This window comes from Arvicola amphibius, chromosome 10, assembly GCF_903992535.2.
Source record: "Arvicola amphibius chromosome 10, mArvAmp1.2, whole genome shotgun sequence".
NCBI classification, from domain to species: domain Eukaryota; kingdom Metazoa; phylum Chordata; class Mammalia; order Rodentia; family Cricetidae; genus Arvicola; species Arvicola amphibius.
Genome location: NC_052056.1, coordinates 73,066,137 through 73,084,329, shown reverse-complemented (window position 1 = coordinate 73,084,329; position 18,193 = coordinate 73,066,137). Strand labels below are relative to the sequence as shown.

At 43.5% G+C, this 18,193-nt stretch overlaps 1 protein-coding gene and 1 non-coding gene across 6 annotated transcripts in view; both read right to left on the bottom strand.

Annotated features, from left to right (window-relative positions):
• Positions 1-958: 958 nt before the first annotated feature.
• Abcc5 (ATP binding cassette subfamily C member 5) overlaps positions 959-18,193 on the bottom strand; it is a 92,231-nt gene continuing 74,996 nt past the window's right edge. For all 5 annotated transcript variants that reach the window (XM_038344813.2, XM_038344815.2, XM_038344814.2 and 2 more), the window contains 4 exons: positions 8,883-8,961; positions 6,671-6,784; positions 5,862-6,026; positions 959-2,312 (listed from right to left, as the gene is read on the bottom strand). In XM_038344813.2, the coding sequence (XP_038200741.1) occupies positions 2,211-2,312; positions 5,862-6,026; positions 6,671-6,784; positions 8,883-8,961 (460 nt within the window). In that variant the 3' untranslated portion in view covers positions 959-2,210. The remainder of the gene's footprint in view (positions 2,313-5,861; positions 6,027-6,670; positions 6,785-8,882; positions 8,962-18,193) is intronic.
• Positions 8,300-8,406, bottom strand: LOC119825870. The gene has a single exon (XR_005287327.1). It is a non-coding gene; the product is annotated as a U6 spliceosomal RNA (small nuclear RNA).

Below are 18,193 nucleotides of genomic sequence, written 5' to 3'. Positions count from 1 at the left end.
AGTTCCAGGATAGGCTCCAAAGTTACAGAGAAACCCTGTCTCCAAAAAACAAACAAACAAAAGACAAAACAAAACAAAAAGCTGAGTGGCCAATAGCTAGGCAGGCACAGAGGACACTGGGAAGAAAGATGGAGCCGTGGGAGACATGGAAGAAGCAGGAAAGCCGGATGGACAGTCTGTAGATTAGGTAAATGAGTCTCGGGACAGCATATAAATTAATAAAAATAGGTTATATTTAAGTTATAAGAGCTAGTTAGAAACAAGCCTAAGCTAAGGCCAAGCTTTCATAAATAATAAATATCTGTCATTATTTGGGAGCTGTCTGGCAGAACAGAGAAAGATTTGCTACAGGGTCTCACTATGTAGCCTTGGCTAGCCTGGAATTCACCAGGCTGTCCTCAAACTGACAGAGATCCACCTGCCTTTGCCTCCCAAGTGCTGCGAGCAAAGGCGTATGCCACCACACTTTGCTAATAGTAACTTATTTTTAAAAAGTGATCGGATTAGGTCTAAGAGATAATTTCTGATGACTGGAGGCAGAATCAACATTAGATTAACAATTTAAACACATCTTTTCTGGATTCAGTGTAACAAGCTGTAGGATGAGTACCCTTCTGAAAGAACAGCAACTCTCACTGGGTTAGTCTGGATGAAGAGGATGAAAGGCAGTTACATGGCTTCAGCTGAAACACATAACTCCTGGCCTTGCTCACTCTTCCGCTCTCTGACCTCTTACGGCAGCGCAGGTGCTTCATTTGGTGGCTACACCGAGGAAGGCAGGCTGTAGAGCCGTAAGGCCCATCACACACAGCTGGGGGTATTTGGGGCCCTGGGCCCCCTGCAAACAACCCTTTGCAGATAATTGTATCACCAGGCACTAGAACCCAGGGCTCTAGTACTGCAGAGCCATTCAGAAACACCTCGTCCCCTCCCAGAGAACTATTTTATACCACGAGAGTTTTACAAATCCAAAATAATTTTATTCACTTTTTCAGATTTTTGCTTTCATAAGGTGTTTAGCAAACATGCTAAGGCGACAGAATGTCTAGTTGGTCACGACATGCAACGCTGACCACTTGACTGTTGACAGTGGCGACCACACTCACCCAAGCTATGGGCCCCAGAGCACAAGGGGGTCTGCAGGAACACACCAAACCACACAGCAATCAGCAACCTGAGGTAGGTCTCTTTACAGTACAAAAAACTTCTACACCAGTGAGGACACTGGCTAGCAAGAGCTGCTGAGGGCCGCAGACTTTGCAGAGGACACTGACGTGAGGAAGGGCGGACCCCACAATCCTGAGCCCTGTCACTGAACTCTGGAGGTGTGGGATCAGGCAAAAGAAAATGCCACCTACAACAGCAGCAGTGGACCCTAGAGCTGGAGCTCTGTGGTGACCAGCGTTAGGAACCTGAAGCATGGGACACTGGGAGCAGTCTGGATCTTTACAAACAACAGCAGGAGAAGGCAGAAGGAAACTCTCCCCTCTGAGGAATGCTATGGTTCTCATTCCTGAGAGGGAAAGGGGGAAGGCTTTACCCACCGCTCTAACAGAAACAGGAAGTGACAGCACAGGAAAGCAGGAGCCCTGAGAAGCCACGGTGCTCTGCAAGGCCTCCCACAGCTCAGCTGCACTGGGTTCCCATTGGGAAGTCCAAGGAGCAGGCCTGGAGGGCTCACTGCTGTCACGTGTCCTCTGGACACCTAGAAAGCCCAGCACCGTGAAACGAGCAGCTGGAGAATGAAACACCGACTTTCCAACAGCTAAGAGCAAAACGAGATCTCTAGTGCAGTCGGCTGTACAAAACGATAGAAGTGAACGTGCGCTGCTCTCAGCGCAGTGCTTGCTTTAATAGAAAATAAACTGCTTACATTTTTACTGTATATATAGGCTATTTACAGAATTATATATAGACATAGCTACACATATAAAGCTTCATTATAGGCCACTGATACATTTATAGTAATGGTTCCCTGAACCTCTTAAGAGTGCAATTAAGAACAAAAAACTAAATTTCATTTACATGAATAGGGAATAAATACAATAATCAAAATATGATTTTCCCTAAAAGTGAAACACACCGCTAATCCTGAACTGGTGTGTGAGAGATAAAACCGGGAAAGGCAAGTTTCAGGAGGACAGGATGAGGGGTCCAAACCAGGAAGAGAACGGCAACGCTCTGAGGAGAGACTTCACGGATGGCCTGAGTTAGCCCTTGACAGCCACCTTGTTCTCTGCGGCAGCAAACATGGCATAAAACCTTGAGCTGTCGTTGGACAGAAGGACCGATGGGGTGTCGAACTCCACCACCTGCAAAGAGGAGACACGTCAGGGTGTGACTAACTCAGAGGATCCAGGCCGGGCAACAGTGGCAAACCTCAAAGCCCTGGGGACACAACAGAGGACAACTGAGCTGGCCTACAGCACCCAGGGAGCGAAAGGTTGGAGAGAATGGATGTGTGCTTCCTTCACATACAACCTAAGTCTCTCGCCTGGAAGAGTATAAAGAAATACATCGGTACGGCTCTATAATATAAACTACTTGGGGAAAGTGCAGCTCAGGTTGAAGGCAAGCTGATGGGACTCCAGTCAGGAGAGGAAGCACTTAGGATGCCTCATTGGCAGGTAGAAAAAGGAAGCAAGGGATGAACACACCCAAGGTCTGTTCCTACAGCAGACTTTCTGCAGCAGTTAGTTCTACTGCTACAGGATAATCACCAGCAGAGCCCACCTCCTGCCACAGCCGCTGCAAACCTGTGACTTTTCCTGTCCCCTCTGCTTAGAACAAAGGCATGGAGCACAACCATGGCAGAGATGGCAGGGGATCCCTCTCGGTGCTCCCAGAACAGGGCAGCCTGTTAATGGGGAGAAGAAGTCTATCATTTAGACATGGTGCTGAGGTGGGAATCTGGGTGCCAGAGATGGATGGTATCCTGTACCTGGAGAGGAAAGGCAAGCACTGACTGCAAGCGACTGCAGAGCCCGGGATGGCTGAGCTGCAGACTGGCCCTGTACCCACTGCCCCTGAGGCTGAGAACTCCTCCTCTCCTGGGTGTGTCTATGTTGAGGGCAGAAGCATCTCACTTGGCAGAGTCTGTGTGAACGATGTGAGAAAGCTGCTGGGATCGACAATGTGTTATAGGGCTGCTCTCACCTCAGGGTGCTGGCAGCCTGTAACAGGGCTGCTCTCACCTCAGGGTGCTGGCAGCCTGTTATAAGGCTGCTCTCACCTCAGGGTGCTGCTGGCCTGTTATAGGGCTGCTCTTACCTCAGGGTGCTGGCAGCCTGTTATAAGGCTGCTCTCACCTCAGGGTGCTGCTGGCCTGTTACTGTTATAGGGCTGCTCTCACCTCAGGGTGCTGCCAACCTGTTATAGGGCTGCTCTCATCTCAGGGGCACTGCCGGCCATGGTGGCAAAGGTGTATGAATGACTTGTAATCTTGGTTTTGCCTCTATACTTGCATACTCTTAAAATGTATAACTCGGCAGAAATAAGAACCAACAAATTATGTTAGTGGCACACGGCCCCTACCTTTGCTTAATGTCTGTCTGCATGCAATGCTCAGCGCTTCATTTAGTGCTTAGTCTTTAAGACTAAGGGGCTCACTGCTTTCAAACAAGGAGACCAAGGCTGAGGAACCTGACCTCTGTAGGGTCAGAGGAAATGAGTTATGAGGCAGAGTCTCTTAGTCCAGGCAGGCTTTAGTCAGACTCAGTGTGTAGCCTATCCTGAACTTCTATGTCTTGTTTCTCCCTCTGAAGTACTGGGGTCCATGCCAACCTGGCCTAGAGTCCCTCTTAAAGAACCAATCATTCGCATGGTGGTGGTGGTGAATGCCTTATCCCAGCACTTGGGAGGCAGGCAAATCTTGGAGTTTGAGATCAGCCTGGTCTACAAAGCAAGTTCTAGGGCAGCCAGGGCTGTTTCACAGAGAAACCCTATCTCAAAAAAAAAAAAAAAAAAAAAAACAAAAAACAAACAAAAAAGAATCAATCACTGTAGGACCAGGATTTGGTGGCACTCACCTTAATCCCAGCACTCTTGAGGAAGAGGCAGGAATCTCTCTGAGTTTAAAACTAGCCTGCTCTACATAGCGAGTTCCAGGGCCAGCTAAGGCTACATAATAGGATCCCGTCTTAAAAACAAAACAAAACAAATTCTAAAGTAGTAACAGGCTCCCCCCAGAGGCAAACAGTCTGGAATAGAGTCTTTAAAATGGAGTTCCCCAGGTTTTCTTGGTTTCTCTACCTTTTAAAAGAGTTGTGTTCTATTTAATATCTACATCCACAGAAATAGCGCTTCATATCAAAGTTATAACAGAATCTTAGTACAAGAATCATTCAAACAAGAATAAAGTCCTAGCTAGATTTTTGTCAACTTGACACAAGCTAAAGTCATCTGTGAGGAAGGAGCCTCAGTTGAGAAGATGCCTCCCTAAAATCCGTCTGAGGCAAGCCTGTAGGGCGTTTTCTCAGTTAGTAATTAATGGGCCCAGTCCATCGTGGGCAGGGCCGTCCCTGCCTGCGGGTTCTAGGCTCTATAAGGAAGCAGGCTGAGCATGCCTTGTGAAGGAAGTCAGTAAGCAGCACTCCTCCATGGCCTCTGGATCAGCTCCCGCCTCCAGGTTCCGGCCCTGTGTGAGTTCCTGTCCTGACTTCCTCCAGTGATGAAGAGTGCTGTGGACGTGTCAGCCAAATAGACCCTCTCCTCCCCAGCCTGTTTTTTGGTCATGGTGCTTCATCATAGCAATAGAAACCTTAACTAAGACAGATAATCACAGAATATTAATGTTAAACTGACTGCAATATAAGAGAAAAAAATTTAAACTTTCTTGAGTCAGCTTTCAAGATTAGGCAGGACCCGCCCTATCAATGCTTCTCTCAATATGTCCCACACTGACAACTCTTCTACCTTCTGTGGTCCTGAGCTCACCTCTAACACACACAATTCTCCCTGCTTCTTCTCATTGTGAAGAATTACTGACCACTGAAGATGAGACATAGACTCACTGAGCATGCCATAGACTACACACAGCAAAAGCAGATATTATGGTGCTCTCAATACTATATTTTATAATATGTATATATTATAATATATATTATATAAGAAGCCAAGTTACCCACCATACATGGCTTATTTCACACACACACACAAAAGGTATTTATCCACATCACTGTACTTAGCAACTAGCTATTGTGCAAAGAACTACAACAGTGGGACTAATGGGGACCTGAGGATGAGTGAGCCTGAGTCCCTTTCTTATAGAGCTGATTAGGGGCTCTCCAGGGAGGCAGAACATCATACAGATGATGTCAGAGATCTACAATGAATGGATGAATAAGGCCCCAGGTGTTTGTGGATGCTTTGACATTTAAAACATGTCCTCTTCTAGGGACAGGCAGGTTTTTAAGCCAGCAGATGGAACAGTCATGTAAAGACAAAGGTGAAAATGCAGGAAGGATACATAGGCAATGGCATCTGAGTGGGAAGTGAAGAAGGCTTGGCTAGGACCAGACTGTGGGAAAGCGTGGAGAAAACTGGAAGAGAAGCTTGGCACCACCACATGGTAGCAAAAAGCAAACCCAGGGTCATTGTTGCTTTGGGTGGCTTTGAGAAATCCTTGTGCACGTGACCAAGTCACCAAAGTGCATGTGCTGTCTGGCCTGTCACTGCTTATAAGTCACAGCAGAATAAGTCATAAAAGCATCACCTGAGGCAGGAGGACCCTGTTTGATCAACAAGACCCAGAACTAAGCTGCCATGGCTGCTATCTGAATGCCCAGAAACATGAAGACGACAGAAGCCTCTTTTCTTCCCAAGGCCCCATGCCAAGCTGAAGCTCCCAAGGAGCCCAATACCTGTCCCTGGGCCAGCACCATAATCCTATCAGAGCCCAGAACTGTGTGCAGGCGATGGGCAATGGTCAGCATGGTGCAGTCTGCAAATGCTTCCCGGATGGTCTCTTGAATCAGTAAGTCCGTCTCTGTGTCCATAGCAGCAGTGGCTTCATCTAAAATCAGAATCTGCCAGGGAAGCAGAGGACAAACAGATCCAATTACTGCCTTAAGCATCCTTGTTAATCCCAGTTCCCTAAAGTGTAGTATTTAAATCCTATACTATGTACTATTACCAATTCATAGGTTCACACATAGATGTAAAAATGCCCCTTGCTTAAAATTCATATAACCTATGGTCTGCTCAATTTCTACAAAAGGAACAGATGCACATGTAACAGTGATCTAATCTAACACCCCCACATTCTCCATGGTCTCCATGTCTAGGTTAGCTTTTCTGAACATCCTTTCCTGTTTGCAAAATTAAAGGTTCATGGGGGGTTCCACCTGATGAAGTCTCCTTCAGCCTTTAATCTGCTGGGCCTGCAGTTCTACAAGTCCTCATTAGCCAGAAACAAAGCTGACCCTGAATTCCAAAGGCTTGGGGGAAGTTGAAAAACAAGGGAGGCATGGCGGGAACGTGCTCAACACACATACACATCCAAAAACTTGAGACCTCTCAAACCAGTATGCCACGTGGTGATAAGATTAACTTAGAGACTGCTGGTCAGAAGGTACCACTGGGCTCAGAGCCCAGCGCCTCCAGGCAGGGCTGCATCCTGGGCTCCAGCATTTCACCACTGCCCACCTCATGCCCCTGCTGTGACACTCACCTTACAGTGGCGCAGCAGGGCCCTCGCGATGCACAGCAGCTGCCGCTCGCCAACTGAGAAGTTGTCCCCATTCTCCATCACTTCAGATTCAAGTTTCAGAGGTAGCTGGGCAATCTAGAAAGAGGAGAGAGGTCAGAAGTGTGAAGAAACAAATCACACCTTTCAGAATCCAGGATCAAAAGAAATTCTTCTAGCCAGGGGTAGGGGCTCACACCTATAAGCTAGCACTTGGGAGGCAAAGGCAGGAATACTGCTTTAAGTTCAAGTCAACATGCACTATACAGAGAGACCCTATCTTAAGATGCCCCACCCTTATAAGGAAATAAATTATTCTGAAGCAGATGAAAAAGAATCAGTCTGATCATCTGAAAGATCCATGTGGTCACATGTGTACCAGGACCTGTATTTTCTGGGCTGTTCACCTTTGCAATATATGGTTCTGTTGGTTTCATACCGTGAAAATATCCCAGAAATTCAAGATCCCATTGGATGGTAGGCCTTTATGTTTGGTTCTAAAAGTACAGTTTTGCATGAGATGGGGCCCTACTCCCAAAGTCCAAAGTCTGGCCCACGCTAGGACCCTTTTCTTTTTCTAAGCATCATGGGACCCATTCTCCAAATTAAATTGAGGCTACTGGATGGAAGCAAGGCTCATCTAACTAACCAGGGCAGTGGATACTAAACTCAGGCTACAGTGCTCCACTGAGGATCAGTGGTGCCATCTGCACACTGGCTGCTGGCAAGGGTCTTCTGGTTCCTCCACTACTCCCATAATCTATGTTACATCGCATGGTACAGAATCAGCAAGAAATTACAGATCTTTTGTGTATATATGGATGTTACACTATATCTGTTTGTTTGGTTTTTTATTTATTTTTATTTATTTATTTATTTATTTATTTATTTATTTTGAGACAGGATTTCTCTGTGTAACAACCCTGGCTGTTCTAGAACTTCTGTAGACTGGGTTGGTGATGTGGGAGGGTCTTCTGTTTTAATAAAGAAACTGCCTTGGCCAGCCCTTGGGTGGGTGGAGTAGACAGAACAGGAAGAAGGAAATGAGGTAGATGGCTCAGTCAGATGCCACGCCTCTCCTAAGTGAGATAAATCGCCATGCCTCGCCTCTCTGGGGCAGACCACGGTGCCTCTCCTCAGGGAGACAGATGCGATGAAGCCAGCCGCCAGGTCAGACATGCTGAATCTTTCCTGGTAAGACATCACTTTGTGGTATTGTACAGATTATTCGAAATGGGTTAGTCAAGATGTGAGTAAGAGGCTGAAACTTATGGGCCAGGCAGTGTATAAAAGAATACAATTTGTGTGTTGTTATTTTGGGGCATAAGCTAGCCAGGAGGCCGAAAGCCGGGTGGCGGGAATGCAGCCCGCTGCTCCTCACTACAGGTTGGCCTCAAATTCACAGAGATCCACCTGCCTCTGCCTCCTCAGTGCTGGGATTAAAGGAGTGTAATCGCCCCACCCGGCAGATGTTATACTACTATAATCGATAGAATTATTAAGTTCTGAGTAGCTATCATTAATATATTCTTAGTCAATGGAGAGTATGGGGTCAAATATGGCCATGCGCAATGTTGGAGGTGGGGCTAAGAGACCAGTTTTAAATTTTTTTTTTTAAATATGGAACGCTTCACGAATTTGCATGTCATCCTTGCGCAGGGGCCATGCTAATCTTCTCTGTATCGTTCCAATTTTAGTATATGTGCTGCCGAAGCAAGCACCCAGTTTTAAAATTTTATTAAATTTGTGTATGTGTGTGTGTGAGAGAGAAGCGGGGGGAGAGAAAGAGAGAGAGCAATTCTGCAAGTGTAGGGGTCAGAATATCTGTTGGGTAATAGAAGATATATGGGAAGTAGTTCTCTCCTTCCTCCATGTGTATCCTTGAACTTGAATTGAGGTGGTTAGACTTGTTGGCATACACCTTTACCAGTGGAGCAACTCATTGGATAAGACACTGATTTTGGGGATGCATGTGAAATGCCTGCTTAGAAGTGTTCTTCTCCAGACCTCCTGGAGGAGGAAGAAGGGATGGCTGTTGGAGAAGAAGGAGCCAGACAGAAGGAAGGAGTGGCGAGCAGTGCTCCCACAACCCAGTCCCGCGATTCCAGCACAGCCCTCCCTCAGGTACAGAGAGAGAGCAGCGCTCCCACATCCTGGCCCCGCAATCCCAGCACAGCCCTCCCTCAGCCACACTTACACATTCCTTCATGTGTGTCCTCTCTAGTGAGTCCCAGATCTGGTCTTCCATGTACTGGTTGAAGGGGTCCAGATTTGATCTAGGGAGAAGTGTAAGAGAAATTGCTCAGAGGCCAGTGTTTAACAAACCACATTCCAGTGTCTGTCTGTAGTTAAACAAGCGCACACAGAAAACTGGATTCCAGCTCTAAAGGTCACAGGTGCCTCATGGAGTCACAGGACACCTGAGATTGCGGTCCCTATTCTATAAAATCTAATTTAAAATCTTTGATTTTTAATGCAAAGAACACAAGTTGAAAAGAATTTATAAATACAGATATGAAAACACAAAAGAAACACCAGTATGTTTTAAGTACCTTCAATGACACCTAGAAACATGATATCCTTCAGATATCTCTTTCTGTACAAATGTAGAAAAATGCCTTCTTCCTTATTAGTTCTTTGAGAATTTCACATTATGTGAAACACACACACACACACACACTCACACAGGGTAGGACTTTGTGCCCACCTTCCGTCTTCATACCTCCCAACTCCCTAAGGACCACACAAACTAGGTGTGAAGAACCACTTAGCTCTTTCCCGAGACCCTCTCAGCTCAAGCCATTCCTCTCTGACACCCACTGACCTCCAAACCCTTGGCACCAGGCAACCTACAGCCATGCTTTCCTAAGATCCAGAGAGAGCAACAGAAACCAAGGAAAGGAACACACAGCCAACAAATTCAAGACCAGATATCAACATCTAATTTCACCTTAATCATCCCAACACCAGAGGCCTACACACCAGCACAAAACGGGATCATTAACAGCTGCGACAATATGTAGCCACCAGAATGCAGTGACCCTACCACAGCAGGCCCTGAGAAATGCAATACAGCCGAAGTCCAAGACAAAGTCTTCAAAATAGTAACATGAATGTGCTCAATGACCTTAAAGATGGAATGAATAAATTCCTCAATGAAGTCTGTGAAACATAAATGCTTGAATGAAACAATGAAAACAATTCAAGACATGGAAGTAGAAACAAAGAAATAGGCTAACTAAAGAAAGTCCACAGTGAGATAAAACTGGACATGAAAAATTTAGATAGTCAAACAAAAAACTCCGAGGTAAGCCTCTCCACAGAGTACAAGGGATAGAAATGAGACTCTCAAGACAAGCTAGAAGATAACGCTGGATCCAGGTACAAAACATCCAGGACATCTGGGACACTGAAATGACCAAAACTATGAATAATAGGGATAGAGGAAGGAGAGAAAAACCCAGGTCAGAGGAACAAAAATATTTTCAACAAAATGATAGAAGAAAATTTCCCTAACCTAAGGGAGGAGGTGCCTACAAAAGTATAAAAAGCATGCAAAGCACCAAACAGACAGGACCAGACAAGAAAGTCCCCATGACACATAATAATCCAACATTATACATAGAGAATAAAGAAAGAATATTAAAAGCTGTAAGGGGGGAAAAAAGCAAATAACATATAAACACAGACCCATTACAATAACACCCAACTTCTCAGTGGAGACTTTAGAAGCTAGAAGGGCCTGAATAGATGTTCTACAAACTCTAAAAGACCACAGATGCCAGCCCAGACTACTGTATACCACTACTCACAAGACGAAGAAAGAAAAACATTCCACAACAAACCCAAAGCTAAGCAGTATCTATTTATTACCAACCCTGCTCTACAAAAGGCACTAAAAGAAAAACTTCAACCCTACAAGGTTAATCACACCCAAGAAAACACAAGTAATAGACAATATTACAATAGACACAAGTAACAGACAATGCCAGAACAGCAAATCCAGAGGTAGGGGTGGCCCGCAACAACAGAATAACAGGAATGAATGAACACTGATAACTCTCAATATTAATGGCCTCAATTCGCCAATAAAAAGAAATAAATGGACAGAATGGATTAGAAAACCAGATTCATCCTTCTGCTGCCACCAAGAAACAAACCTTAATATCACAGACTGATGACTGACATCACCTCAGGATAAAACGACGGAAGAAGATATTCTAAGCAAACATTGAAAGCAGGCAGAGTCACTTTAATATCTGCCAAGACAGGCTACAAACCAAAACTAACCAGAAGAGGTAGGTAAGGACACTCCATATGTAGGGACATGACAGCCAGACCTAACCCAATGACAAAGTGTTACTGCCTGCTCTATCCCAATCAATTAGACACTTCCCCCAGAGTTCTCAGACCTGTGTAATAATTTACACACATCACTCCCCTGTGATGGCTGAAGGAATTTAGTATGCTACCTTCTCAGCAGTTCATGGAACTTCTTTCAAAACTGACTACACACTTGGACACAAAGTAAGTCTCAACAACTATAAAAAATTCTAGTAACACCCTGAAAGCTATCTGACCACCATGGATTAAAGCTGGATATTAACCACAGAAAGTACACACACTCATGGAAACTGAACAGTGCACTGCTGACTTAAAAAAAGAAAAAAGCCAAGACAGAAATTAAGAATAAAAAACTTTTCAGAACTGAAGAAAACACAACATACCCAAACATGAAGCGACGACAAGCACCCTAAGAGGCAAGTGCACAGCACGAAGATCTGCACCAGAAAACCAGAGACCTGCTGTCAGCAGGCTAACAGCACTCCTGAGACCAAGAGTAGACTGCAAGAAATAATCAACTCAGAGCTAAAGTCAATAAAATACAAACTAAAAACAACACAAAGAATTAATGAAGAGTTGGTCCCTTGCAAAAAAATCAGTAAGGCTAATAAACTTTTTAGCCAAATTAAATAAAAGATGGAGAGAGAAGATCCAAATTAATAAAATTAGAAATGAAAGCTGGGCAGTGGTGGTGCACACCTTTAATCCCAGCACGGAGAGGCAGAGGCAGGTGGATCTCTGTGAGTTCAGGGTCAGCCTGGTCTACAAGAGCTAGTTCCAGGACAGCCAGGGCTACATAACACAGTGAAACCCTATCTTGAAAAAAAAAAGCCGGACAGTGGTGGCGCACGCCTTTAATCCCAGCACTCAGGAGGCAGAGGCAGGCAGATCTCTGTGAGTTCAAGGCTAGCCTGGTCTACAAGAGCTAGTTCCAGGACAGGCTCCAAAGCCACAAAGAAACCCTGTCTTAAAAAACATAACAAAACAAAACAACAAAAACAAAAAAAAGAAAAAAATAGAGCTAAAAGGAGGACATAAGGCCGGCAGTGGTGGTGCATGCTTTTAATCCCAGCACTAGGGTAGCAGAGGCAGGTAGATCTCTGTGAGTTCAAAGCCAGTGGTCTACAGAGAGAGTCCCAGGACAGGCTCCAAAGATACAGAGAAACCCTATCTTGAAAAAAACAAGGTGGGGGAGGGGAAGGAGGCCATAACAACAGACATCAAGAAAATTCAGAAAGAAAGACATACTTTAAAAATCTGTATTCAATCAGACTTGAAAACCTAAAAGAAATGGATACTTTTTTGAATATGTATGACCCACCAAAGTTAAGTCAAGACCAGATAAGCAATTTAAACAGTTCTGAAATCGAGGCAGTGATTAAAAGCTCAGGCTCAGACAGACTCAGCACAGAATCCTACAAGACCTTCAAAGTACAATTAACTCCAAAACTCCTCAAATTATTCTGAAAAAGAGAAAGAGAAGGAACATTGGCCTAACCCTTTTTATGAGGTCACAGTTACCCTGCTACTTAAACCACAAAAAGATAATTACAAACCAATTTTCCTTATGAAGGTAGGTGCAAAAATTATCAATAAAGTAATTTCAAACTAAATCCAAGAACATGTCAAAGAGATTGTCTACCACGATCCAGTAGGTTTCATCTCAGAGATGAAGGTTCAATATACATTAAGTTGATCAATGTAATCCACCACATAAAGAGACTGAAAGACAAAACCACATGATCATCTCATTAGAGGCAGAAAAAGCCTTTGACAAAATCTAACACCACTTCATAATAAAAGTGTTGGAGAGACTGGGGATTCAAGGGACATACCTCAAAATATTGAAGGCATTTTACAGCAAGCAATAGGTAACATCAACCTAAATGGAGAAAAACTCAAAGCATTTCCACTAAAATCAGGAAGAAGACAAAGATATTCACCCTCTCCATACCTATTTAATACAGTATTTGAAGTCTTAGCTAGAGCAATAAGAAAACTGAAGGAAATCAAGGAGACATAAATAGGAAAGAAAGAAGTCAAAGTATCTTTATTTGCAGATGATATAATTTTACACACAAATAACCCTAAAATATCCACCAGGATACTTCTACAGCTGATAAATACTTTCAGTAATATAACATGATACAAAATTAACACAAAAAACCAGTAGCCTTCCTATATAATAATGACAAAGAAATCATGGAAACACCACCTTTCAAAGTAGCCTCAAAAATACACACACACACACACACACACACACAAGTATAACACCACCTTTCACTATAAAGAGTAACTCTAACCATGCCAGTGAAAGACTTTATATAATGAAAACTTTAAAGATACTGAGGAAAGAAACTGAAGAAAATATTAAAAGCTGGAAAGATCTCCCATGCTTATGGATCAGTAGGATTAATATATTGAAAATGTCCATTCTATCAAAAGCAGTCTACAGATTCAACACAATTCCCATTAAAATTCCAATATAATTATCCACAGAAATTTGCAAGGGCAATTCTCATCTTGTGAAAACACAAAAATCCCAGGACAACTAAAACAATCCTGAATAATAAAGAACTGCCAGAGGTATCACCACCCCCAAACTCAGATTGTACAAATGAGCTATAATAATAAAAACAGCATGGTACGGGCATTAAAGCAGACATGTTAATAAATGAAATCTAACTGAAGACCCAGACATAAATCCACATACATGTGAACACCCAGTTTTCGACAAAGAAGCTGAAAATACAGCGGAGAAAAGGCAGCATCTTTAATAAAACGATGCTGGTCAGACTGGATGGCCGCCTGTAGAATACAACTCGATCCACATTCCATCACCCTGCAGAAAATTCAACTCCACATGGATCAAAGACCTCAACATAAGACCAGATCCCGTGAATCTGATAGATGAATGTCCTGGCTAGTGTCACGCTAGAGTCATCAGAGAGGAGGGAGCCTAAATTGAGAAAATATGCCTCTATATGGTCCCGCTCTAGGCAAGCCTGTGGGGCATTTTCTTAATTAGGTGATTGATGTGGGAGAGCCCAGTCCATTAGGTGGTGTCATCCCTAGGCAAGTGGTCCTGGGTTCTATAAAAGCAGGTTGAGCAAGGCATGTGGAACAAACCAGTAGGCAGCACCTCTCCACGGCCTCTACATCAGCTCCTGATTCCAGGTTCCTGTCCTGTTTTGAGTTCCTATCCTGACTGCCTTGGATGAAGTGATGTGGAGGCAGAGACTAAATAAACCCTTTCCTCCTCAAATTGTTTTTGGTTAAGGTGTTTTTATCACAGCAATAGTAACCCCAACTAAGACAAAGAGAAAAGATGGAACAGGGTTGAACTCAATAGCACAGGAAAAGATTTTCTGAACAGGACAAATTATGGGACTTCATGAAATCAAAAAGCTTCATGTATGGCAAAGGACACCATCATCCAGACAGATCAAATGGGAAAAGATCTTTGCCAATCACATATCCGAGGGACGGTTGATATCTAAAATATAGTAAGAACTAAAAAATAAACCACCACCAACAAAACTGAACATCAAGAAAATAACTCAATTTTTAAGAATGGGCACAGATCTAAAGTTCTTAAGAGGGAACACAAATGGCCGAGGACCACTTAAAGAAATGTTCAACATCCTTAGTCATCAGGGGAAAGTAAATCAAAACTACTTTGAGATTTCATTTTACATCAATCAGAATGGTCAAGATCAATAAAACAAATGACAGCTCATCCACTGATGGCGGGAGTATAAATTTGTACAGCTTCTATGGAAGTCAGTATGACGATTCTTCAGAAAACTGGGAGGATCTAGCTAGATTCTTGGGCATATATCGAAAAGGACACACCATTCTACTATAGAGAAACTTTCCACCTATGTTCGTTGCTGCTCTATTCATAATAGCCAGAAATCGGAAGCAGTCTCGATGTCCATCGACTGATGAAGAGATAATGAAAACATGGTTGGGGCTGGTGAGATGGCTCAGTGGTTAGAGCACTTGCTGCTCTTCCAGAGGACCCAGGTTCAATTCCCAGCACCCACACGGCAGCTCACAACTGTGGTAACTCCAGTTCATGGAAATCAGCACTCTCGCAGACATATGTGCAGACAGAACACTAATGTACATGAAAAAAATGTAAAAGCCTACAATAAAATGCCTCCTAAAAGCCGGGCGGTGGTGGCGCACACCTTTAATCCCAGCACTCGGGAGGCAGAGGCAGGCGGATCTCTGTGAGTTCGAGACCAGCCTGGTCTACAAGAGCTAGTTCCAGGACAGGCTCCAAAGCTACAGAGAAACCCTGTCTCGAAAAACCAAAAAATAAATAAATAAATAAAAAAAAAATTTTAAAAAAATGCCTCCTAAAGACATTCTGCTATACCAATAGATCCATGTCACTCAGCCATCATCAGAGACACTTCCTCCTGTAGTAAATGGGAACTAGTCCTCTGGAAAATGAATGCGCAGAGAGCGAGAGATCTTGGCACATTAAGTCCTAAATCTGATGTCTTCATCAAATTCTTCCCCTCAAGGATGAGAGAATTAAGTAGAAGAGGAGGAGGAAAGATTGTTAGAACCAGTGGGGCTGGAAGACACAAGAGGACTGATGACAGATGAATTCACAGACAGTGCAGCACACACAGGGCCTACAAAGGCTCAGCTCAGATGGGGTCCCATGCTGAAATGGGGATGCTCACAAAGAAAATAGTTTCTCCAAGGGAATCTCACTGGGTACACAAACCACACTCAAAAGCAGGTCCCATGCCCAGCAGAGGGGGCCAACACAAAATGAACTCAAAGGTATTTCTGGAGACATTTTTGTCTTATAGTGCTTTGTTTGGGTGTGTATATATATATATATATATATATGTGTGTGTGTGTGTGTGTGTGTGTGTGTGTGTGTATATATATATATATATATATATATATATATATATATATATATATATATATATATATAATCTTACAGGTCTTTTGCCTGTATATTACAGTTTCTAATTACATATTTTACGGGTTTTGTGCACGTATGTGTCTGTCTGCATGTGTATGCCTTTTCCTTAACAGTTGTTTTGTTTTACTCTTGTCTTTTCATTTGCCCATTTGTTTTCTCGAAAGGGACAGAAAGAAGAGAGTTGGAAGGGTAAGGAGGTGGGGAAGACTGGGGAGGAGAAATTCATCAGAAGGAAGGGAAAACTGATCAGAATATATTGTATAAAAAAACTTTATTAAAAAACACACACACATACGCCAGTGGGTGGTGGAGCGTGCTTTTAATCCCAGCACTTGGGAGGCAGAGGCAGGCAACTCTCTGTGAGTTCGAGACCAATATGGTGTACAGAGTGAGTTCCAGGACAGCCAGGACTATTACACAGAGAAACCCTGTCTTGAAAAACTGGAAGGAAAAAAAGAAAGAAAAAAGAAACAGAACACACACACACACGCACACACGCACACATGCACACACGCACACACACGCACACACGCACGCACTACAGAACCAATTCTCACAGTCTAGTCAAAATGACCGCTATATGGTCTGATCTCACAGAGCAGCTCCTTCACCTGCTGCAGGGCACCAGCAGCATCAGAGACCACAACAGGGCCATGACCGTTCTCTGTGCTAGCATTCTCAGAAGGATCCACTGGGATGTACGCATAAACTTCAGGGACACCTGCACAGCACACTTCCTGCCCCACTCTATCCACCCTAGGACCAACACCTCTCCATCTTCCCTCAGCCAGGAGTATCTTCTGTTTATGAGACATCTCAATTTTGCCTGCCATTCCTCTGCATTGACAGTAATGTCCAGATCGCTTTCCTGTGGCAGGAAGTTACTTCTGGTCTCCCCAAAAGTACTTCTGATTCTGATTCTGTTCTAGGCTTTGGGCCAGTTTTCTGATACAAAGGAAGGATGATTTGCACTAGGGTCAAGGGTCAAGTTGCAATGGTCCTTTACTAACATTTTGGCTGAGAACCTGCTGAATCTTTGGGAAAATTTTTGCCAAGGGACATCTGCAAAGACCTATAGGCGATGGCTGGGTTAAGCATTTATGATGGCTCTATGGTGAAAGACAGAAGCCTCTAAGAGTAGCTTCAAATAAAATGCCTAGTCCTGAAAACGACCTAAGCCCCAAAGTTCAACAAGTGGCAGTGAAATAAGCCAACCTTCATCCTCTTTTGCTGTCAGTTATAGAAATTTGGCACCTAAGTAGCCAAGGCTGGTTCAGCATAATCGAGAGCTCCAGGACATGACATCCAAATTCAGTAGGAAAATTGCTAAAACAAGCACTACGTGAGCATGGTTGGGAATTCAGCTTATTTACTGCCCTCAGGAAATACCTGTATGCCTACAGACTTTGTTTAGTCTATCATACCTTCAGTGTTAAGTGAGACTTGCAGGAAGTGATTAGGATTTTCATTAAAGTATGAGGCACAGTGGCACAGGCCTTTTAGCTCTAGTTTGAGGATAGCCTGGTTCACAAAAATAGTTCCAGGCCAGTCAACACTTCCAAGTGGAGATACCGCCTTTTCAAAAAAGAAAAGAAAAAGAATGAAGAGAAGAGAAAGATTAGGTCATGAGGCCTTCATGACAGGACTAGCATCCTTCTCGGAGGAAGACTCACACTGCTTTCCTGTATGTACACACTAAGTCCACAGGAAGACATGCAGGACAACACGGAAGATAGCCCTTGTAACAGACCAATTTCGGACTTCTCAGACTCCAGAACTATAAGAAATTTCTGTGACTTAAGCTTCCCGAAACATGGCATTTTGTTACAGCAGCCTGAAGAGATGAAGGTACTTACAAAGTCTACCTTGAATGAGTTCAAATGCTGTTCTGAAGGACAAGATGTCTAGCTTCATTGGCAGGTCTGAAATTAAGTTAGACTAGGAAATTCAGCACTACTTTTGGGTGACTGTAAAATAAGAAGCACCATCTAGCTCTTCTCTATAGTTTTTATTTCCAAAGAAAGGCAATTTGATTAGAAATGGACCCAAATCCTGAGAACCCCTAAATTTTAGGCACCAGTTTAAGGATAAAGATAGAAAAAAAATGACTTTCTTTATAATTACTATCCAACAGGCAAAAAAAGGAATTTTATCTTTGGTATGTTAAGAAATTTCAGAAAAACACATATTTGAGACTAAGCATCAAA